We start from the raw sequence: 24,572 nt of genomic DNA, 5'->3' as shown, positions 1-24,572 counted from the left end.
CCACCAAGTAGATAAAGTTAGTTATCCAGTATCTCAAGATGTTTTCTGCAGTAGAGTATTTTAAAACTTCTGAATGGAAAGCAGTAATTTGCCGTATCAGTGATCTGTCTGGAGTTCAGATTAAATTAAAGCCCTTCTTACAATCCTCAAGTGATTTCCATGCCTACAGACTCTCTATGCCTGAGCTAGCTGCAAAAGAACAAGCGCATTGAAACTTCACATTTATTTTTTTCGTTTGGAGATAGAATTTCTCTGAGAAAAAAAGTATGTCAGAAATTGTCACAGAGGTACCTATTGTCAATACGTGAATATTTTCTTAAAGGTTATTTTCCTTTTTAATACTATAAAGAAATAATGCTCGGAACTAGAAATTTAATTTGTGTTTTACTATATTGGCTTTTACTGGGGCTGGTTCTGTATACGAGTTTTGCTGACTTATTAAAGTGCTCAAAACACAGATCACTGCAATTAAGGAGATGGCAGATGGAGCCACATGCGTGAGAATTGTTTGAGTGGTAGAAAAGGATGGCGCTGGTGAAAAGGCACACGGTGAGGGAAGGGGTAATACAGGGAGTTAGAGAACAGAACAGGCACCAGAGCTGGTGATTTTCAGCTTGTTGGCTGCAGAGGAGCCTTGTTTATGTCAGAATTGCGTTCGTCCTCCTTTCCCACACCCACGCACCTTGATTGCTCGCGCTGGGATTCAGACTCTCACGGCATCACAGAACCACTCGCTCCATCCCATGGCTTGGCAATTTTGGAGGTTGCCTTCAAGTTTCAGTTTAGCCTTTAAGATCAGAGAGCAAAGAAGTGCTTCAGGAGGCTGTTCTTCCGGGGGGGGATGATTTCTTTCCCTTTTGAAGCACTGGCAGTTTGTGAATGCCAGAACTGGAGCGTATTTGTGCTTTCTGTAATGACTCTCTAGCTCCTCCCCGGTACAATCTTAAATTTCAGTTTCCAAGCTAATATTTCCAGAGTATTTAGAATGTTCTCAAGAGTTTTTGTTTGGGGGCTTGGGGAAGGGTGAAAGATAGACAAGAGGGAGTTATTTTTCTCTCTTAAGTAATACCACAGGGATTATCCTTAAAAAGTCAACAGTCATTGCTCTTGCATGTTGTGTGAATACCTTCATTTTTCAGTAGTTTAGATGCAAGGGAAGGCAGCACTTTTTCTTTCCCGTGTTGGAACAATTGCTAGAAAATAAGACTTTTTTAGCGAGGTTTTTTGCCAAAACATACAACTTTTTTCCATCCCTAATCTTAAAGGTTTTGCTTGAGAGTTGCTGGCCACCGTTGCTTTGACAAGCTGTGATGTTCCCCCACAGGAGGAGAAGCCACTGGGTTGGCAATGATGCAGACAGGCTGCAGGAGCTAAATAGAAATCAGATTTTAGCGCGATCTAGACCTTTCCGTCGGAGTTTAAGTGACCAAAAATCTCGCATTCTGGCCTGTGAAGTGGAAATGAACAGATTTAGTATTCCAGCTGAGTGGCAATAGGAATGGTTCGCTTTAATCTGAAACTCGATGTGAGGGAGCATGGGAGAGCTCTGCTGTCAGATTAACTCAGTTCTCGTGCATTTTTTCCTGCACTGAACTGCAACCAAACATACATGGATCAAAAGTCAAATGCTCCATTAATTTAACCACATGTTGTATTTAAGCGCACATGGAAATGCATTATTGATTGCGCATCTTAAAAATGAAAATCTCTATGCTAATAGCATATCACATCAGTGCAGGTGAAGCAGAATGGAAAATGCAGAGGATTAATAAATGACTTAGAATAAAAGTAAGAGCTTTTTCCATGTTTTTCTCTGAAAAGAATGAAGTTTGGGGTATGTTTTAGTGGCTTGTGTTTATATATTCTGTCACGAGGAAAGTTGCAGTGGCAATAGTTATGTTGTATTTCTCAGTATAGAATATTAAAAAGAAACAATGGTTTGAAAACCATTCTACGGGCAGTTATATTCAACAGTTGGTACCAATAAATGGCGCAGCCCTGCCTGAAAGCACAGCATGGTCTTCTTTTACTGTTCCTTTACTATGGAGTCTTAATAGCTGGCTGCAAAACCATTCTGAATTCATTGTGCTTAAAGAACTTTTGCGAGTTTTTTCAATGCTTGCTTCCAGCTGATGAGGTTTTTTGTAAGTAATAGTTGTTGAAAGAGTCTAGACCTATTTATCAGGTGTTGGATATGACCCACAAAACTCTATTTTTACCTACTTGAAATTATGCTGTAATTTTAGGGGAGGAAATTTTAAAAAGTGGGGTTTTGTTTTGTTTTGTTGTTGTTATTTTTCTTGACAAACAAGGGTTAAAAAGGGATGCTTGCTCAGCCAGGGAACCTTGCAGATATTATCTTTTACTTGTGTGTAAGCTCTTCCTCACCCACATTCTTGACATTTCTTGCTGTAGTTTCTGCTGTGCTATACTCTGAACCCTTAAAGGACTTTCAGTGCCATACAGTCTAAGCCCTTTTTAGTACTTCATTAACATGAGTGACTGGTTTCTCTGGTCTCTCAGGAAAATGCTTGTTTTGATGTGTCTTTGGCTTTGAGTTGCCTGTGGACATTGCTCTACGTTCATGGCAGAATAGCGGGCTTGCGCTTGAACCAGGAGGACTGGGTGGTCCTCGCTTCATAAGGGGTTTTGTGCCCCAATTCCCACCGCTCTAGGAAGCTGTGTCATCAGCTTGGAGAGGCTCACACAGAGCTGGTTTAGCCTGAGCAGATTAAGTTTCTGCTATAATCTTCGTTCTTGAGGTTTTTTTGGCTCTTTTAGATGTATCAGGCCTAAGTCTTGGAAAAATCTTGAGTTTAGGACCAAAGCTACAAATATGACTGTCACTGCGGTGAAACCAGAAGCGAAGGCAGGAAGAGGCAGCCAGGGTGACTGGAGGATGGTGCGGTAGTAGGGATTTCGTAAAAGCCATCTCAGACTGTTGCAATCTAATCCGATAAAGGTGTCAATTATGGTTTTCTTCCAGGATGGGTTGAGGTCTCCTACCTGACAGCAGACTCCACAAGCTGACACATACTGAGCAGAAATTTTTATTATTTAGGAAGTTTCCTAAACTAAGCACTGAAACAGTGGGTTGTAGGTGCAAACCAAGTTTGTGACTGAATACTTCTGGTCTGCTCTGAGTAAGCTTCAGCAGGTGTCAGTCATCTTCGTGTTGCCTTCCATTGAGCACAGGTCACAAGCTGTTACCTGTGAAGGAGAGAGAGGAATTGCCTGTTCACCCCTGAAGCTGTGGCTGGACTCGCTCACCTCAGCAGGTCGTGCAGTGCTGATGAAGACCTTGGATCAGAGGAGTGCAAGGCTGTGGTGGTGCAGTGCACCTATTGCCCAGAGGGACCTTTCTTACACTTTGCCTTGGGCTGCGCTTAGGGCACCGCCAAGCTGGAGAGTGACAACTGTTGTCTCCATCTGTGCCTCTAGAGCTGTGTCTCTTCGCTGTGTCCCAGCCTGAATCTACACTGAATGAGCCACCCCGTGAGAAGTGTGGCTATGTCTGGTGTATCCTGGAGGGCTTTGAGAGTGGTGTGCTGCAGTGCTTTTCAATTGGAAGGAGGACGTATTTCCTGCATCTGTGGCACCACCTTTTGACCTGGCCAGTTCCTTGGGACAGGCCGAAAGGCACCATGAGGCCCAAAGGAAGGTTATTAGGATGATAACAGCATCTCCAAGGGCTGTGAGAAACAATTAGTTTAATCCCATTGGGGTGCAGTGTCCCCTCAGGCCTGAAGAACCAAGGCTTTGCCCTGGGTGCGAGGGAGCACTGGGTGCTAGTGCACAGCAAACGCTGGGTGCTCAGCCCTGGGGACCTGACAGGTTGCTGCGGTGACTGTGCGTTACCTGGGAGCACGGTGGGAGGCAGCGCTGGGACTTGGCAGGAGCACGGGCTGAATCTGTGTCAGAGCTGGCTGGGAGACGCTGCCATTGCACCTAGGAGCACCCACCTCTCCGCAAAGCCGCCCTGCTCCTCTGAGATAAGCAGGCGCTTGGGAATGGCCAACTGTGCTACCCAGAAGCTATCGGTGGCTTGTAAATGGGGATTATTGCTCTCCAGCCTCGAAAGGAAAACGTTAGCATCTCCCATGTGGCACTTGAAGAGTCGCACTGTCTCCATCGGGTGTTTTATGGACTTACAACCTCTAAAATGAGCAGGTCCCCTGAGCTCCCATGCTGTGAACCCCCGGGACAAGACTCTGCCTGTCAGTTCATCCTCTTCTGCTGTGTCTAGTCTCGTATGTTCTTGAATTTTCCTTACAGTACTTTCTTTGTTTTGGACTGACTCAGATTCTTTCCTCTGTGAACTCTTTTGCTGCTGCTGCCGCTGTGATCTTTCTAAGAGATAGCAAATACTTTGTTTACTGTAAGCTCTTGTGCAGTAATTCATGTGGTTACACCGTGACACAGAGAAGTCCTTCTGGAGCTCGTTTCCACACCCACCCATTCATCTGCGCCCTTCTCCTCATTTTCGGCAGGCAGCTTCGGCATGTCACGTTGGCATGATGTCATACAAACCCAGCAGATTTGTCATTAAAAGCCCTGTCATCAATAGATGACTGTTTGTATTTTCTGCCTGCCTGAAACTGTTTTATACTTGCTAACCCAGTAATTAAGACTTTGGTGCCTTTGAAACAGGTTGGTTTCACTGCCCCACCTTTTCCTTAGGCAATTACAAGGCAGTGCCAATGTCGACGGGGTGTTCATTAGCCTGCACGAGGCTTGGCTCCGGCAGCGAGGACACACAAATGCTCTCCTTCTCCTGCTGCTCCCCACACAGGCAGTAGCCCAACACCAGGCAGCCTCTGGAGACCATGAATTTGGATAATATTTTTTGGTGAGCTTCTAAGGGGGCTTTTGTAAGAAAAAAAAGGATGCAGGAAGACAGCATCGCCTCAAAATGGCTGATAAAATGCTCTTTGTGCAGCTTCAGTTGAACCCGAACAGAGCGGTGTCAGGGTTTTCTTATTATGTAAAATGATGCTCTTCTTCTGGGCCGCTGGATTGCTCGACTGCTTTTGATTGTCTTGCGGTAATTGAATAGCTGCGCTGTGTAACCTGTGCTGAAGGAATTAGGGCTGTTTATTCAGCAAACAGATGTCCTGGATTGTGGTGTGCTTACGATCTTACTGGCTTGCATCTTTCATTAGTTAATATTGCCAGCTACCCAGGCTATCTTCCTTGCACTGATAATTTTGCATTTGTTAATATGTTTCTGTGTCTCAAAGGGAGATGTGGAAGCTTGTAAAATTTGTAAAGTAGTTCTGTTGATCCATCAAATACAAGTCTGTAAGTAGACAAGGGGTTACCCTTGCAACATCCTATGTTATATTGCATCAAACTGCTACCTCTTACCAGGACCAGTTCAGCCCTGTTTGCTTTAACTGGGTGAGATCCCAGCCTGCCTCACCAAGCGGGTAGGGAACATGTGAAATCGCTTTTGATAAGTGTATCCTGCTCCTCTGCGATGCTGACCGCAGTCAGTCGCATTTATCAGAAATCTCTCTGCCCTCAATCCATTTCCTGCCTTGTCCCTAGCACCACACGCTCCTGAGTGGCTTCAGATAGCTGGCAGATTGAAAACAAAGCAGCTTTGTGTTTTAATCATCCCTACCGAGCCCCTAAAATTGATGTTGGGCTGGAAGTTCCTCAGCTGATACAGGCTGGCGGGAGCCCGTGGCCCAGATAAGCTGTTTCCAGCCCTAAGTGGGGATAAGGCCCAATATCTCACTTGAAATGAGTTGAGAACACCCCTTCCAGTGGGGCAGCGGTTTTGATAGATTGTAAGAGATTTAACTTCACAGCTGTAGCTGTAACGTGTAGAAAACTACTTTTTGCTGTTTCCAAATTCTATTAGGTATCATTTTTTTTCCTCTCCCTCAGCAGTCTAAACAATTGAACTCAAGGTTCTAAGCAGACCTGGCTTTCAAAGGAAGAAGAATATGACAAATAACTCCCATAAACGTGTTTACAGTTTTCACTATCATTTCTAAAATACCATTTCCTACGTTGACACAGAGGAGGTTCACAGTGGGAGGGGGAAGGTTTTACAGGTGCCAAGTTGTGACCTGACCCCCAAAACCCAGTTGCGTGGCTGCAAGACCAGCGAGTGCTGCTCGGGGTTCGCCTCAGTAGGAACCTGATATCCAACCCCGCCAACTTTTGTGTTCTGCAAGAGATTACAAGTTTTCAGCCAAATCCTGGGTGTAATCCTGCAGGATTCAGCCATCAACAGCTGTGCTCAGCGCAGACTCCTCTGCAGGCCTCTTCTGTAAGCAGCTGTTATGCACATACCATTCCATGCTGGGGCTGATCCATGCTTCTCACACGACATAAATTTCAATTGTCTCTGTGTCCCTTATCATCACTTGATCTTTGGAGTGATACAGAAAATAAGGACACCCCGAGGGGTATGTGTCTCGCGGCAGCATCCTCGAGAAAGGTTGTTTTCTGGGGAGCTGGTGAATGAGCTATGCCATTGCAGCTGCTCTAAAGGAGGTCTCAGCTCCGGTTTGGGGCTGTGGGAAAGGTTTCTTACCTTAGCTTTTCCCTTTAAGATGGGAAATATGTGGCACAAAAGAGCTGTAAGAGGAAGGGGGTTAGATTTCTGTCACCTCGGAGAGGAGATTAGCAAAGGGAGCTGTCAAGTGAGCATGAGATATCCTCTCCACATGCTGTCATGCTAGATGCCAGAGGGACATTCCTGGCTCCTTGGTGACTGCTGCTAGCAAGACCTCAACCTGGTTGTGGATTTTCCAAGTTTCATTTTGTAACTGCAAGACCCACCCCTTTTTTCCTCCCTTGCTGTTTCACGCTCCTTTTCTCCTGCTTCTCTCTTCTTTTCCCACTTTCCTCACTATCGTTCCTGCTTCTGCTGTTAGTCCATGGAGAGAATTAGAGCTTGCAATGCTCAAAAAAATCCTGCTTCTGCCTCGATTTTGCTTGCTCTAACCTAGTGCGTATCTGAAGTACACCCTTCTCAAAGTATCTAAGACCCAGAAAGGAAAACCGATTTAGATAGTCTGCACTTGAAAGCAGATTCACAGCCTGTTTTAACGTGCATTAAAAACACACTAGCTACCCTTGAATAAAACCAGGTGCTGACAAACTCATTTTCTAGAATAAGGGTATCCACTCATTGGTATGAATAGGATAGCTATTATGATGAGCTCCGTGTGCAGACAAGTTAGTACAGCTAACGAGGGCTGAAAGGAGCCGAGGCATGACTGAGCCTCATAATTAGACCTAGATTAGACTTTTGCCGGAGGGTAAGGCAAGCCAAGAACAGCTCTGAACTCCTGTTGTTGCCTGTAGTGTTTGAACATAGAGACATCTCTCGCCGTCCCAGTGAAGTCAGCAACACCAAGCCAGGCTGGAACAAAGCCCCGTTATCTCCACAGGAGCATTGCTGACAGGGCAGGCACGGGCTTGTGCCGGGCCGTGCTCTGCGGTGTGACCAGCTCTGGTTTTCTCCACCGCCGCTCATCTCCAGGAGGGTTCAGGGGACTGCCAGAGCCACAGCAAGACCTGGGGTAGTTGAGGTCCCCCATTTTGTGATGGACCACCTCTGGAGAAGGTGGTTGTCTTCCCCTTGAGCGTGAGCCCTGGGCACTGTGCCCTTGGCCCAGTGCAGGTCCCCTGGAGCTACCCCAAAACCACAGCAGATGGACCCCAGCCCCTGAGTGTCTGAGGTGCTGTCAGAGACGGGCTGTCAGATTTCTCCTGGTGTCTTGTCATGCAGTGATGTGACCTGGGACCACAGGTTCCTGGAGGCACACTGCTGCTTTTGAACGCCAGTGTTGCCCTCTGATTTTGGTCGACAAGGGATCAAAGAAGTCCTTGCTGTCTGTGTGTTTTTGTAGATGCAGGTATGCCAGCGCTGCTTGCTTGAAGTTCTGGTGATGGTGTGGTCATAGCAGATAGGCAGGTTTCAGTCTCCAGGCACGCATGGGAACTGGGTTGTACCAGTACCGGTGCTAGCACGGGGAACCTACTGTAGTTCTGACTGCACAGGATGCACAGCTTCTCTACTACTGCCATTTGCCACTATAATTTTGGGGCTTGTCCACAGTTAAGAAGGAAAAGAGTGTGGCACCACATGAGCCTTGTGTGCCTGCCTGTGTCCAGCTGGGTCTGGGGTCTGGGAGCTGGGGGTCATCACATGGTGGTCACCAGTGCCCTCTGTCCAGATGATGAGTGCCATCTGCGCTTGGTTATGGCTTGGGCTCACAGGGGGTGTGTGGCGTGAGAGCAACGCTGTACGTCTCTTTGGAGTCCAGAGAAGGCTTGGTCTAAGATTTCTAGTATGGCAGAAGTAGCTTTGCTGTGAGGTCTTTGTAATCAGTGCCTCTCTCTGTTATACCCAATGAAGTCAAGGTTAGACCGCATGATTTCTGCTGGTCTGTGGCTCATCACAAACTTCTGATTTTGCTTGAAGTGTCACCTGCAGTGCAGCAGGCTGGTCATGCACCACCTGTCGATCAGACGCTGTGAAGGATTTTCTGATCTCTCGTTTCTGTGGGCAAAGGATCACCGCAGATAGGAAGATATTTCTTGCACAAATGCCGCTTTCAGATTTGCTTTTAGTTGTGTGCTGAGCTTCCACACAGACTTTGGACGCCAAGTTAACTGGGTGATACTTAGCTCAGTGCATTCTTTGTAAAATCTTGAACAAACCAGAAAAGATTGTCAATGGTAGTCGTGGTGATTAGATTAGAGCACTTCAGGGTTTCAGCCTTCCCAGAGTAAACATCTGCTTTCAATACCATAAATAGCAAGGTGCTGCACTTTAAGCAAACTTTGCCTCAGTCCAAGGGAATGTCATTGTTTACTGCTTTTCCTATGTATCTTCCTTTGCTTTTTGGTCTATACCATGCTGTACCTCTGTGTGTACCCTTCTTTTGTTTCTTTTCAGCCATGTAGGAGTATGCATTGTGGTTGCTCAGTATTGAGTGCTTGTTGCTTGTTATTGAATGCTAGCTCTGGTGTCATTCCAGTTAAGCTCTATGTACCTTTTGTCTTTGAAAATCAATGCAGAGAAAATTAAAAAAGAACTAGTTTTCATGGTACCTTTCATTTAAAAAAAATTTCTATTTATGTTTGCTCATGATGGGAGAGGTTTCTAGGGAGGCTGGTCTGGGGAGACAAAACACGGTTTGTGCTTTTAATAAGCATCAGAAACGATTTTTTTCCTTTAGAAAACCTTGGATGCTTCATAGCCACTCTCATCTAAACAGAAAAATAATATTCCAGGGGATTGTTTTGTTTACAGCAGATGTTGCCTTGTGCTACAGTCTTGATTTGCAAACAAGTCAAGGGTCTTGGGAATTCTGAGATCTTAGGGAGAAACATGTAAGATTAGCTGCCACAGGCCGTGTTCGTGCTGCAGGTGTGGCGGTACAGGTAGAAGGAAGCACCCAAGGTGGCCTATTACTAGTACCTTCCTGTCAGGAGTGAGGGGGATGCTTCAGATGTGTGATGGTAGCAGGAAAAATCAGATTGCAGCAAGTTCAGACTCCTCTGGGACTTGGGAAGATGCTGAGGTCTTGTTTGTTTAAACACTGCAATGAGCTGGGAGCCTTGCGGAGTTGGATTTGACAAAGAAGTAGGTTTTGCTTAAATTCCCTTAAAACGGGGAAAAAAGAAACATACTGAAAATAATTGAGTTTCTAGTGCTTTAAAAGCTTCTTGATGTTCCTCAAGTTCTTTTTTTTTTTCTGCGAAAGTATGTCCTTTTGATTGCAGTTCAGGCTTAGCAGAGTACAGTACATCTTGCCTCAGAATGAGTAAATGAGCTCTGTTCTGCAGCTGCTATTGAATGACGATGTTGGAGCTTGCCTTGGCTTATCAGCAAAGGCTGCCTAATGTATTCCACCCAGCCTACCTGAGTGTGCTCTGCAGCAGCAAAGCCAATTAACCATTTTCATACGTGCTGTATGAATGGTTTTAGCAGTTATGGGTGCTTCATTTTGTAGTATTTCAGTAAGACATGCTAGAGCGTGCACTGGCCCTTTCTCGCACACCTCTTGCTCTCTGCAGCCCAAAAAACACACCAGGAGCTCGCTACGGCACAGTCTGGTGAGGCTCCTCATGAGCAGAGTGTGGCTCATTAGCTTTACATTCATTAGTTTCTAAAAGCCTTCTGAATCAGATTTGGGGGCACAAGGAAGAGATTTACAGTCTATCCTACCAGTGTGACAGAATGTTCGTAGTCAAAAAAAAAGGAGAAAATGGGCCTCTCTGGACCATTCTAAAGGGTTTTATTGTTTAGCTGTTGTTTTTCAAGATGCCTCAAACTATTTGGCTTTGTGTTTGTCTGTTACCTTCAACTCAGTCCTCCCACAAAAAGGCAAATACCTGCTTTTACTGAATTATTAACAACAATAGATGGAGCTTACGTATCAATGAAAAATATGGACGTTTCCCAAGGCAATTGATTTAAACGGAGTTAAATTTAGTGGAAGCTTCTATTGGTGTAATGAATGCTCATTATAGAGCCTAATGTGCTTTAAGGGCTTGAAAACCTTCTCAGTAGGGAAGTCAGGCTGCTGTTTTCCAGCAGAGGCACAGATGCTACGCCATGGCACTGCTGTCACTGCAACCGTATCCCAAACGTTTCTCTTTAACCTTGTGTGTTTTCTCCTCTTGCAGAAGACCACCTCCCCGCCGGCTTCCCAACCATTGACATGGGCCCGCAGCTGAAGGTGGTGGAAAAGGCCCGCACGGCCACCATGCTCTGTGCTGCCAGCGGTAACCCCGATCCCGAAATCTCCTGGTTCAAGGACTTCCTGCCCGTGGACACCGCAACCAGCAACGGGCGCATCAAGCAGCTCCGCTCGGGTAAGGCAGCACAGCAAGTAAGCCTTCCGCACCTCCTCACTCTTCCTCCCTTTTCTCTTTGTGTGCCGCTATTGTTTTTTTCCCTGTGATGCTGAAATGCAATTCTAAACCCAAATGCCGATTTGATGTGAGCTTGTTTCTCTTGCAATATAAAACCAGTTTTTGGAGATGATCCTCTCTGGCAGGATATTGCGGCTTGTTCAAAGGAGACATTAGCGTGGACATGCCTTTTGGAACATCACCTGGATTCCTTCTTCGGTAGATCGTCTTGACCTTGCCCCAAATCCTTGGTAGGCTTAGACATTTCACTACCAACTCAACAGGTCTCAGGTGCTTTTAATGGGAGCACGGTGCAAATCAGGACAACGAGATTTTACAATTCGTGGTCACATACTACTCCACTCTGTACATAGGCTCTGCAACACAGTGCTCTGCTTTCGGTTGACATCTTTGTCATTCTTCCTATGTGACACCACAAGAATACAGAAAAATCTAAGCAGCAGCAATTCTTTGGATTTCAAAGGAAGATGGACAGAGTTTTGAAGTATACCATTCCTTTTTTTGTTTGTTTGATAAGCCACATACCAGCTTTTGAAATACAGATGGTTAGTTCTCGCGGGTGGCTAAGAATGCACTCATTTTAGCGAGCAACTCTGTTTTTCTGCTGTACTGTTCGGTCTCCCAGGACTGTAAGGCCCATTAGAGAATTAAAGAAAATAAAACGTTGCATTACACACTGATGAAGTGTGGCTCCCCAGCGTGAATTGCAGTGGCTATTTAACAATGCACAGCAGAACTACACGGAGCTTTCATCTGGGGAAAAAAAGCCCACGGTTACGCTACAGGAAGTGCAGAAGGGAAAAAAGCTGGAACAACTTTGGTCTGGAAAGGTCTCCCGCTTAAGTAAGTTGCAGACTGCCTTGCCTGGCCACGATGGATCTGTGGGCACTCAAAAGCCATTTGTTATGAGTGCTGCTGCCAGGGCAACACCATCTTCCTCCTAGCAAGGTGAACGTCTTGACACATTTCCCCATAGCAGGAGCCCTCTGCGTAAATCTGATGATGCTTGGATGATAAGAAGTAGGCTTGTACTTGGGGGAGTGGGTAATGAGACATCACTCTCATCAAAAATAGAACGCAGCCTGACATTCCTGATCCCACCTTGATGTACCAGTGAGCACTAATTATGCTAATGCATTTATAGCTTATGAAATTTCCCAGTGACCTTTAGCTTATCTCCCCCACAACATGGTTTAATCTTGATCTGTTTGTGCTGAAAGAAAATATCACACTTGTTAATTATTCTGAGAAGCTTTAGGAAGCAGCAATAGGAAAGTGCACATGGATGTGTTTCACTTCATAGCTGACTAAATCATCATCAGAAATTACCATAAATGAGCAGCAAGGCAGCTCCTGATGCACTTGCTGTACGTTCTCCAGCCTCCTTTTCGCAGGCACTTGGCTGCCTCTCTACCAGCTGCTTCACAAGTTTAGTGAGATAGAAAGTTTAAAAACAAACTAGTAAACCCTGTCACCGTGTCCAAGTTTTGCTTCCTATTTGCTGTTCTTGAGCAACATCTCAATTGAATATTTCGCCTGGGATTCAAAGTCTAGAGCTGGCTGCTTGCTGAAGACACAGTAATTACCAAGGGAGGTGTCAAGGGAACCTTTTAGAAATCAATGAGCAGCACACATCCTCAGACTCGCAAAAGAAATTGATTAGCTCTCTAATGTAGTAAGGGAGGTTTCCGCAGTTCAATGCAAGAGATTTCTAAATATGAGTGAAGTTTTGTTTTCAGGGACCTGGTGATATCATGCCAAGATTCTCCAAGGCTCTGCTCCAACGTGGCATGAGTGGAGAACAAGGAGTTTACCGCTTCTCGTGGGCCAGAGATTCACACCCTGCTTGCACTTGTGGCTTTTTCCTGTATTTGTAGTTGATATAAAGCAGGGCCTGCACTTTGAAGTGCCTGAGTCCCACTCACCTGACTGCAGTTACCCGATATGAATAATGCGATGGGTTGGGCAGTCTCTGATCCATTCTGCAAGGTGCTAATTGAGCTCTCCAGCCCTACACTGTAGTGGGGCAGAGTTGTTTTTCAAAGAAAAGAGTATTTAAATAGATACCTCATTATATGGGAGAGTTTAATAGTTCGCAAAGTCTCTGCTCCATTAAGATTGTATCTTACAGGCAGCATGGCATATCTGCATGAATGTCAGTTTATACTATCTCAATCTAAATATACGCTCATTTAATTTCATTTAATTAAAACCCAATAAAAGCTAGACAGATGTAATATAGTTAAAATAGCTACAGCACCGTGTGAGCCCAATATTGCCTATATAGAGTGCCCAGCCTTCAACGAGTACGTAATAGATTATCACTCAGATGTACTAAATATAGGTCATAAAGGTCAAAGCAGCTTTGGAGTCTGACTTAGAGAAGGGGTTGAGGGATTATTTCATTTCTTCAGAGTCCTAGTGTGGAATGAATAGCTAGAGGTGAAGAAGCCGTGTGCTTGGGAAAGGTGCTCTCTTCTGATGCTCGCAGTTTGTGGGCTGGCAGTGCTCTGGGGCTTCAGGCAGGTCTTTACACTCACATACAGTCAAATCATGTGCCCAAGGAGGGCTCTGAACACCATTTTCTAGAGGTCTGTTAATCTTCTGTGAAGGTATTAGAGAGTTTGTGGTTTAGGACAACCAAGCCATCATCCCAGGCACTTTTAACCTCAGAGCACTGGTATCTTTGTCAGGAGCAAATACTCAGTTTATAAATCTTCTGTGTCCTGCTTGTCCTTCGTTCACGAATTACATCTATATGTGTATATATGCATTTTTCTTCTTAAACATTTTGACAGCATAACTCTTTAGATTTAGAGGGCTTTTTTTCCACTTTTTCCCCAGTACATAGATCTTTCCTCCTGAATAACACTTAGTACTTTTTTAAGTCCAGCTCTTGGGTAGTTTTGCCAGTGTGTGTCGGGCTAATTGCTTCAGAGATGGGAACACAAATAAATACAGGTTTTCATCTCCATTATCACAGATCAAGGCAAAAACAAGGTCTCTGACTCACGCTGGTTGTAGCAAAATTCTCCCTTGTTCATCTTGCTAATTCTTCCCACCTCTTGTGGAGAAGCTGCTTTTCCACAAATGCAGTGACTCAGGACAACTCCCTGTTCTCCCCCAGGGCGCACAGCTTCAGTCATTGCCTCTCAGTCACTGACACGGATCTAAGGCCAGCTCCGGGCTGGGAAACCTCCCCAGCATGCCAACTCATTTAAAACCTTTTTGGCTGAACTGATTTTAAAACTGCGTGGACATTGTAGTATTGCAGGTGATGTACACATGAGCTCTGGAAGCAAGGGTCAGTGCTACACCTCTAACCTTGTTTTAAAATTAGCTGATGACGTGGCAGAAACTCTCAATATAAATCAGATTGTAGTGATGCTTCACAGTTCTTCTGTAAAGATTCTCGGATCACAGGCTCCCGAAGACTTCAAAGCAACTCTGATGGTTTTCATACTCTCCAAGCTCTTGAAGGCATCCAGTGAGTTTCATAGTTGAAGAATTGTTCTTCCACCTTGCTCTTCAGAAAACTTACGAACAAAATGTCAGATTAGAATAAATAACTATTCTAGATGTTAACATATTTGCTATGTAAGGAAACTCCAGAAATTCAGGGAGCGCTGTCATCTTTCATTTAGTGAAGAACTTGGTCTTACGACAAGTATCATTCTTTTTCAATCACCGTCAATTTACTGAGATATGGAACCATGCCCTAGACCCTAGTGTGGCCTTTAGGCAATTAACTGCAAGTAAAGTATCAGAGAGAGCTCTGCAGGTGACTTCAGTTGCTCTCTGGAAAAGTGTAGGTGTCTCTAACAAAGAAGCAGCAGGAGCCAGCTCACCAGATCATCTTGCTGCATTTATGCTCTCAGAGTTGCCAGCAAGCTTCTTCGTTTTAGTCTTGACCCTGCAGGTAGAAGCACTTGCTTATTTGGAAACAAAAGGAATACCTGACATGCACAGAACAAACTTGCAGAAGAGCTGGAAGTGCCTGTCCCAGTGATGGCCACATCCTGCGTCACTGGTAATAGCCAGCGGTCAGTACCCAGCAGAAGACGTTCAGACATCAGATGGGCATTGGCCTGGCACAAGGTGTGTAATGACGGCCCAAAAGAATGGGGATTAGGGAGTATTATCCAAAAGGATCAGGAAACCCAAATAAGGATGGATGCTCTTTTAGAAAGGACTGGTCGGGCGAGGGTTGAAGCAATGTTGTGGCCAACCACTTGACAGCTGAAGCTTTATAATCCTGGAAGAACCTCTACTGCACATCTGGGGCTTGCTGTATGAGTTGCACACAGCAGTGATGACATCCACATAGACTCCCAGTTGCAACTGTTGGCAAATAGCCGGTCTCTTTTGTAATACTTTTGCTTCTGAAAATAATTTCACCAGAATTACTATTTCGGATCGTAGCAGAAAGCACGGTCGGAGGTCTCTGGGATTCAGTGTTGCACTGCGCTAATGCACAGTAGTGCCCAGCAAGAGCCTTGTTTTCTCTGCTTGGTGTTCCTTTGGAGTGATTTTTAGTGGTTATGTTCCTACAAGAAAGTGGTGCGTTGGTAAGTCTGGTATGAGTTTGTGTCAGCAGACTGAAGTCCCTTCTCCAACAGAGCGTCCCCTCCACACTGGGAAATACTGATGCCAGTAATCCCATGGGGTTTTCCAGTGTATCATCCCGTGGTGTGCCTGGCTGTGTGCTTTCCTGTACGCAGACGGTGTCATGTCGGCATTCATTCCTGACTGAAGGGAATGTATGGGGTGTTACTCAGTGCCTGTTATCATCGAGGAGAAATAAACACTCCTTCCTTAATGAGTGTTTCAAACCACACAAGAAATTGGGTTAAAGCATAAAGCAGCCTGGTGATCACAGGACACAAGTTGGCCTCAATAAGCATTCGAGTGGTGACGCCTCCATCACTTGATGGACTCTTACGTTGGTGCTCTGTGGCCTGTGTGCTGTAATTCGGTCTCTTTGAGAGACACCCTGAAAGGACAACAGCCAGAGATGCGTTGTCATATGATGTGGAGGGCAAATGGGAACTTTTATTCCTTCTGGGTAAGGAAATTTGGCTCCAACAGAAAAGCCTTGTGCACTCTCCATAATGATGTCTTCTGAGTGACGGGTGAATGTCTTAACTTTACAAAGGTGAGAGAGACCCAGAACAAACACTGTGCTAAATACAGCGAGCCTCTGTGCTGCTCCCACAAGGGCTGGCTTACATTTGGAGGCTGGGAAGATTGAGATTTGAGACTAAAAAATGAGCTGGTCACACAACGTTTTAGGGAACCTGCCTCAAGTATGCAGTTGCTCCTAGAGCTCCATATAGACAATTGTGTGTTAGAGAAAGGGTTTAGCCTCTATGGGGAGTAGATTTAAAGATTTGCTGCAAATCTTTCCAGTTCTAGGGGACACAAACAAACCCCTTTTCAGCCAGGTGAGGAGGAAGTCCTGGTTTCTGCCCCCTGGGCTTGCGCTCAAAGTCATTGCACCCTTCCCGTGGGAAGTGACGCACTGTGGTGATGCTCTTTGTGACTCTGGGAATCTCAGAAGAGGACGGAGGGAGGTGGGGGATGGAAGGGAGGAAGCCCTAGACAAAACAGAACAAAAATATCACTTGGCAAACTTTCCAAACGGGCAAAGAGAAATAACCCTGTTTTCCGTGGCTGTGCTATTCCATGCAGATATCTTTGGGTACACCTGTTCTGTCAAGGGCAGTGGTAGTTAGTAAGATAGATAAAGAAGCAGCAGATTTATTGTTGCAAGGGAGAGATGACCCAAAAATTCTGTGACTGCAGGATCTTTCCTGATGCTTCAATCATCTGTGGATAGAAAGCGTCGGAAAATATAACCAGACATAAAGTTAAAGTGGGGAAATGTCATCTTGGCAGAGGAAAATGCTAAAATGAGTAGTTTGAATTGTTGCTCCTGCTTAGAGAAAGGATTCTGCCTAAAGGAAGGGTAGTAAGGGAAGAAAAACTATAAATATTGTAATTACTTTTTAAGAGGCAAGTTAAACATGCTTAAAATATGCCTTCTTTGTATTTACAGAAATTCTTTTCTGTCTTTCTTTCCTATTGGGTGATCATTGTTGTGGATAATGGAATGAGCTGTAAATCTGAGATACACGACACTCTTGTATGCATACTGGTATTTATTAATCAATACACTGAACATTATTTGACACACTGTGTCCTGTTTAACCCTGTTTTTCTGTCTGTTTAAACTCCTCAGTTTTCTTTGGTAAGTGCTTGGTATTCAGATCCTACAAATCTGCATAAAACCAACACATACCATGAACTGCCTACGGATTTGATCTGCATGAATCTCTCCCTTATACTAACAGCCTTCATATGTGCAAAATAAGACCAAGGGGACAAAAGTGGGGATTAGAAGGGTTCCCTGCCAATTTGCCCAGCTGGAGCATCTCCCCTTCAGTCACGCTTTGTTACTGATTCTACACTGAACTCAAGACACTGACCAGTGGGTCATCCATTTGCTAAACACATTGACCTTATAAACCAAACCTTTATGGGTCATTGCAACAGGATAACTGAACCTCACTCCCAGAGAAGCCCTCCTTATAAGATACTCTTCATTATAGCATGTAAAATTACTTCCAGTGCCTTATAAAGAGGGTGGGGATTCTTTTCTCCAGCTAACATCCAAATTAGGCAGGAACAACAGAGTTCTGGCTAGCGAGCCATTGTTACATTACCAGAAACTACTTCATTTTGAAATATTTCTGTATGTAAAGTTAACTCTGCATGACAGCAATTTCTTTGCCAGAGGGAACCCGGTGCAAGGGTTATGTGAACATGGAGAATGGCTCAAAACTGATTTGTTACGCTCTCCTTTTAGTTTAATTTCTTTAAGCGAGCAGATTTTGTCCCACTGGTCATCCTAACCTCAAAGCAAAACTGCACCGAGCGCCCGCAACCATGCGCTTTGCACCCCTCCTGCCCAGCACACCCGCGGTCACACAGCCCCCAGGACACGCACCCCCTCCGTGTTCTGTAAGGAATGAAGGGGCACCGCACCATGTCCCCACCGTGTCCTCCATCTCAACCTCAACTGCTCCAGCAGTGGTGGGGGTGAATGCGAGCGGTGACGCCAGCCAGCAACGCCACCTCGGCAGCTTAGTTCAGCCCCCGTTCGTGAGGGTGGCGGCGTTAATGGCGAGATGCAGGGCTGGGTGCTGCACTCCTGGAAGCGATGAGCTTTACTAACCTCCTGAGAGTGTCACTCCGACTTTTATTGCACATCAGTTTCTTTTTGTTTACTCCTGTCGCGCTAATACGAATTCTAGCTTTAAAAAAAACTCTGCTTTTTTTTTGAGTTATGATTTCCTTCCTTTCCTCTTTGTACTAATGCTTCTCTCTAATCTTATTTGCATTCAAATTACCTCACCAGGTGGTACACCGATCAGAGGTAAGAATGCTGAAATGTGCCTCCAGTTGTCACGTCACTCCATCTCCTGTCCGCCTTGTCCCTTCTCCTCCGGTGTTTCTCATCTCCAGCTTTTACTCTCAGCCCTAACTCTGCCAGCGCTCTCGCTCATCTGCACTCTCCCACTACTGTGTTTATTTTGGTTGGTTTTTAGCGTGATTTCTTGTAGACTCATCCATTGCGATTTTTGCACTGTTGAAAGGGGGTTATTCAACGGAAAGTTTGCAAACTGGCAAATGGTCCCTTGGCCTCCGCCACGGGAGGGTTGACGTCTCCTGCAGCTCCTGCAGATCTCTGGACTTCCCGCACAGTCGTAGCCTCTGAGGTTTTTGTGTGTACGGGGTTTTAGATGGGTTGCTTCGGTCTAGGTGTAAGGAGGTAACACTTTCACAAGAGAACAGTCAAATTCTTCTTTGCTGCCGCTGCTGGACATGAAACTCTAACCAGAAGGAAACCAGTTCTTGAAAGTTTGAGCAAATCTGGCTCTGGGGTAAGGAGCACCTTTATTTACATTACTCATGTTCACTTTCAAGTGTGCCAACCCTGGAATGTGGTGGCAGAGTGGGGAACCACTGCCCCAGACCCCCCATTCTGAGCCAGACGTGCTGACGTCACTTTGCAGCACAAAGATTTGTTTTCACTAGATGAATCAGAAGCACATCTGACTGCTTTAAGCCTTCATTAATTAAACCCACCCCTGGTCTGACAGCCCAGTGTGCGCAGTCCCTGGCCAGTTTTCGCAGCCTGTGTGCACCAGTAATGACTTTCCAATTGGAGTGTTGTCTTTTCTAGCCTGGACACTCAAAGCTGTCCCTTTGCATTAACTTTAGTGCGTTAATCAGCCTTATGTGCTAAGGCCCTTCTGAATTCTCTTGTGATTTTAGTTACCCCTGTTGACTGACCCCTGGGTTTCTCGACAGAATGACTACCACCTACAAATCAACACGACCTCATTTGTTTTCTCCCTTCTCCCCTTCCCTCCCCCTTTTCCCTGAATCACTGCTGGAAGTTAATAATCTGACTCTTTTGAACTGGTTCTGTTGCTGGGGGTTAATGTTTTCAGCTCCTGTTAAGTGATTTTAGAGTAAATGTGAATTGCCGTTTGATGCATATTTGCATTAAGTTGCCTCTGTTGCAAATCTGGGTCAGGGAAAAAAAGACGGCAAACCTTATTTTTATATGAATGGGCTTATATATCTGTCATTCCTCCCTTTGGAACGCTGGAGATTGACAGCTGTGATGTTACAAGCTCCTTAAACTATTTCTTCATCTCCTATTTCTACCGCAAATCCTAAAATGGAATGACAGGTTGAATACTAACTAGGCGAGTGCTCTGAGCTCCCAGCCGCGCACCCCGAGCGCCCGCCCTGTCTGATGGCATTAGTGACTCAGCACCAGAACCGCCTGGATGCTCCATACGTCCTGCTTGGGAACCGAACGCATCTCTGTGAAAAGAACCATCCATCTCATAAAACATAAGTTTCCCGCACTCCCCCTGCTCCCCCTTCCCCACCCGCGTTTGAGTCCTGATGAGGTATTTTAAGAATGTTCTTGACATTATTTAAAATATATGTGTCCTGTTTGAATGTCAAAGATGACATTTCTATGAGAGCAAACAGAAGCCACGTGCTGCTCTCTGGCTTCTCCCAGAGGATTTCTGTCAGCCTAATGCCTTTTATTTAAAACGGAGGTCACTGAATTTCTAAAGATAACAACAGATTAGATGAAAGTGCTTTTATGATGGTGAGGTTGTGTCCATGTAGAAGTGACTGTTCTGCCATGTTCTATACCCAGCTGCACTCTTGTTCCTCATTAAGGTAAGTTTGATGCTTTGGAATCCATTAATTTGGTCTGAAAGGAAGGGTGAACTAATGACTTTTAATGAACCCTTTTGGTAATAATGTTTGGGGGAGGAAGGGGAGGTTTGGGGTTGATTTAATTGCTGCTGTGACTGTCGCTAGGAGTTGTGTGTCTGCAGTACTTGGGAGGTTTGAGCATCACCCACGGCCTTTGTGCTGCAGCAGCGGAGAACCCACTCGCAGGGAGCAGCGTGTGGTTAGGGAGGGTCCGACCTGAGAAATTCCACCATGCACCCCTCCAAAATGGAGGAGATTTTTCTCTCAAAACACCTTGTTTCGCCTTACCCCCATGTATTTGGACCTTTCTGTCCAAGACATCTCTGAGTTCCCTGAAATGGGAGGAACTCGCATCTATAATTCAGAATCTCAGTTTGTAGCTTCACTCTTTACCCCACCAGAACTGCCCCAGATAGTCATTTAATCTTGAAATCCCTATTTGTTCATCAGAAGCACGTGGAGGTGGCAGATGCCCATCAGATTAGGCAATAACCAGCTTCTTAAAGTGACTCACAGATAGTATCAGCAAATCCTGTTTAAGCAAGTTCTACCCCATTCTTATTTTCAAAGCAGAATATAAGATGTTCCATTTCCAGCTTTTCTCTGGAATTGAACTCACTCAACCTTTTGTAAAACCTGCCTGCATTTTCCTGCCCTGGGCTGTAAGACAGAGCAGAGCACGGTTTTCTTTCTGGTGGGTGCTGGACAGGCATTAGATCGGATGCACATGAGGAGGTAAAGAAATATCATCATCTCAGGCATTTTCCCTCTCCAGTCAGATTTATTTGTTACTTTTCTGTCACCACAGGAAATATCTGAGGTTCCTATACATAAGAGTATTTCTTCCCTGCAGACGTCAGCGTAGCAGAGGTGTGTCTGAATTAACTTTAGATCAGCTCACTTGGGTGTCAGCAGCTGTCTGTCTGAGAAGCCAGGTAAAAACCCGCACCGACGTCTGTATAGCTGCAGCTAAACCTTTTCCAGTCCCGAGCAAACTGGTTTAAATACAGCTTCGGTATTTCAACTCTGTCCTGCGAGCTGGAGCGTAAAGCTATCCAGAGAGATTAGAGGAAGCTAAAAGAATTTTGCTGTCTCTTTCTAAGCATGTGTTTGTACATTTGATTGCACTTTGTATATGATAGGATTTTTTTCCCTGATTCTTGAGCTTTTCAGTCACAAAAAAAAAAAAAAAAGGGCAAAAGGAAAACAATTTAAAAATGAGCAGATACGCTTACAGGAGCAGACAGTGTCGCGGGGAGGCTGGGTGGGGTAGTGCCTGGAAATGTTTGTAATGCCATGTTTCTCACTGTCGGAATCAGATTGACTCATGTCCCTTTAGAAGCACACAGAGGCGTTACTGTGCATTTGTCAGTGCTGTAGCACTGCTTCTGACGCAGAGTCCCCTGACATTTCCTGTATCTGCTGCCGAGAGATCAGAGCATCCCGAAGCTCCGCTGTCTAAGAGGAGAGCTCGCGCTGCCGAGCACGCTGGGTCTCCTCCGCTCCCCCTGCCCGAGTCCCCTGGGTGCCAGCACCCGGGTGCTACCGCAGTGCCCGTGGTGCACAGGAGAGCGATTTCTCAGCAGCGCTGCCATCCAGAACAGGCCCCTTGCATGCCAATTGCCAGCCTTGCAGGCATAATGACCGTAATGAACACTAACAATGAAAATATATTTGTAGTCATCGTGTTTTGCATAATTGGCAGTGCTGACGGCTGGTGAAGGCTAGGTGCAATCCTCTGTAACATCTGGGAGGTGCTGCTGTTGTAAATTACAAAAACGGTGAATATGGGAAATGCTTATTTTCGTTATTAGTGACTCTTGCGTGATTTTGAGGTGTTTCAGTTTTTCACAGCTCCCACGGCAAGTGCTGGATTTCTCGGGCAGCAGCCAGGGTATCAGACTCCAGCCCCCTCGTTGTCAGGGCTCCGCAGTGTCTCTTTCTCTGCTCTGTTTGCACTTGTGGGTCCTTGTTTTGTCTGGGCTTGCCTCTGGCCCTGCTCCGCTGCTCCCTGGGTTTTGTTAGGAGGATTCTCTTTCTTTGGGAGGGAATTTTTAGCAGAAGCGGGATTGGGTCCCACACCTGAGGGGTGGCTGAGAACGCTGCTTCAGGAGAAGTCCAGCTGTGTTTGAGTGGAGGAAGCTGGTGGGAGGCTGGGGGAAGAGGAGGGAGGGTTTGGGGTAGCCACGTGCTCTGGTGTGCAGGGTGGGGAAAATTTGCCTCTTCCCGCTGAGGAAGGGCCCTGGTCAGGTAGCTGGGTTCATTAACATCTGCATTGCAAGTCCTTTCCTTAGACAAGTGCTGTGCCTGCAGCCTGGTTCTTCTGAGTCCTGGGTGCTTACGGGAGCGTTTCCTTCCGTGTCTAATTTTATAACGAGGGCAAAAGGTCAGTCCCTACCTCTGGGCCAGGGGCTGAGGCTGTGAACGCCCTACTAGAGGAGTGGAGCTGCTGCCACTGCTGGGGATGGAGCTCTGACCTGAATGGATACAGAAGAGCATCACCCCAAGAGCTACCTTGTTTAGCTCCGTGCAGTGCTCTCTGGGAGAAGAGAGCACAAGCACCTGATGAGTTTCAGAGCGGGATTTCAGAGACATCAATTTGTATGGCAGCTCAGAGCTTTTTACATTTGGTTTGTCACCTGGAGGAGAGAGTGACAAGCCCTCCGTGGCAGAACAGTACCCAGCGCTGCCAAGAAGCGTCCCTTATCAGGATCTGCCTTCCCCATGCTCTGTGCAGTGCACTTTCTAAATGCTTCTCTTAACCACTGTCACTGCAACTAATGATTCTGCCTGAGCACAAGTGTATTTGAATAGATAAGTATCTTGGAGAGCTGCTAACGGGGCTGCTGTCTGTGCCCGGGTTTAAAGAGCAGAAGAAAAAGCTAGGAGAGGAGGGAGGGAACTGGAGAGGAGATACCAGCACAGAGTAAAGAATCTATAAGGGATGCTTGTCAGTCAGCAGGGCTGGCTCCTGCCCGCAGCCCCAGAAAGTTCTGCCTTGTCACCGTTCTCCCTGGCACTGGAGAGCAGCCAGGGTTTTTTCTCAGGAGCTGTCAGCTCTCTGATAAGCTGAGATGTGTTATCGGGAACAGATCTGAGCTGCAAGCGAGATCGACATGACATCGCAGCGTGCTGAGGAATGGCCGCCCCTCTTCTGCTGGAGCCCCGCTGTGGTCCGGGATGCTTTGGAGGCAGAGGAGCTCGAGTGGCGCTCAGCAGGGAGAAGTTCGGCTCTGATGCGCACGTGCCGCTGCAGAGCCCCGTGAGCTCCCAAACAAGCTGTTCACTGCTCCTCTCTGAACACATGTGCTGATGGTGGATGGTCCTCATGCACCCACTGAAGCTGTGCTATCTGATTGCATGTCAGGACAAGGCAGCTGGCGCCGGAGCACTCACGAGTCCATGTGAGAAGTCTGCAGGAACGTCCTGTGGGAACAAGACCTTACTCAGCAGCTTGTGCAACATAAATCCCAAAGTAATGAATAAAAGTAAATCTGCCTTCCTAGCCCTGGTTTGCAGAAGCGCAGAAGATAATGAGATGTCGACAGGGCTAGGAATAGAAATCAGGTCCTTTGCACTTGTCAAAGCAAAGAATTCACTGCACTTTTGAGGGTCTTTGGATGCAGCTTCCCTGAACTTGAGGGAAAGGAGCTGCTCAGAATTCGGCTCTTCCTTTCCTGTAGTTCCTTGTGTCCTGTCCAGCCTAGACTTGAACCCTCCAAGAAACAAAGCTGTTGCCTTTATTTGGGATGACTGAACTAGGACCTGGAGCATTTTATACTTAGGGAGTTTTTCCCAAGGTTCAGTTTCATTTATGTCTCCAGCTTTCTGATCCTAGCAATGTCTGAGCTTCTTAACTTTATTCATAAATCTCTGTACTCTGAGATACCATATGCTTTCCTGTATCCATCACTTATTTGTAGGTTGTCCTTCAAGAAAACCCCTATAGTCCCTCTGACTGCCATCCATTTACCATTATCCCTCCACTTTCTGCTAGCTGTCAGCTATACTGCAGGATCTGTATGTTTGTCTAATGGTGATTTATTGCAGTAACTGTTTTCTTTCTGGTTCAGTTGAGAGGTTTGCGCTAACTTCCTTCTGCTTCCCGGGTTCCTTCTTGTCCCTGACACACCATAGTTTGAGTAGTCACGCCAACCCACACAAAACCAGAATCCCTTGCCCAATGTCCCTGAGCAGTTTGTAGGCAGCTGCTGACACGTGTTACATGTTTATAGGATGATTCTAGAAAATGATCCGCATTGACTGCAGAACTGACAGGCAATAACAGCACGTAATCTGAAACTCCCCTCTGCCTTCATTTTCCTCATCCTCTGATGTTTTCCTCTTCT

The 24,572-nt window shown here is 45.9% G+C and overlaps 1 protein-coding gene across 3 annotated transcripts in view; it reads left to right on the top strand.

Annotated features, from left to right (window-relative positions):
* PTPRF (protein tyrosine phosphatase receptor type F) overlaps positions 1-24,572 on the top strand; it is a 252,726-nt gene that overhangs the window by 133,205 nt on the left and 94,949 nt on the right. For all 3 annotated transcript variants that reach the window (XM_082052916.1, XM_082052915.1, XM_082052917.1), the window contains exon 4: positions 10,663-10,851. In XM_082052916.1, the coding sequence (XP_081909042.1) occupies positions 10,663-10,851 (189 nt within the window). The remainder of the gene's footprint in view (positions 1-10,662; positions 10,852-24,572) is intronic.

The sequence above is a fragment of the Streptopelia decaocto genome (assembly GCF_964273445.1).
Source record: "Streptopelia decaocto genome assembly, chromosome: 5".
In the NCBI taxonomy this organism is placed as follows: Eukaryota; Metazoa; Chordata; class Aves; order Columbiformes; family Columbidae; genus Streptopelia; species Streptopelia decaocto.
The sequence above is the reverse complement of the archived record's forward strand: the minus strand, read 5'-3'. Positions and strand labels throughout refer to the sequence as shown.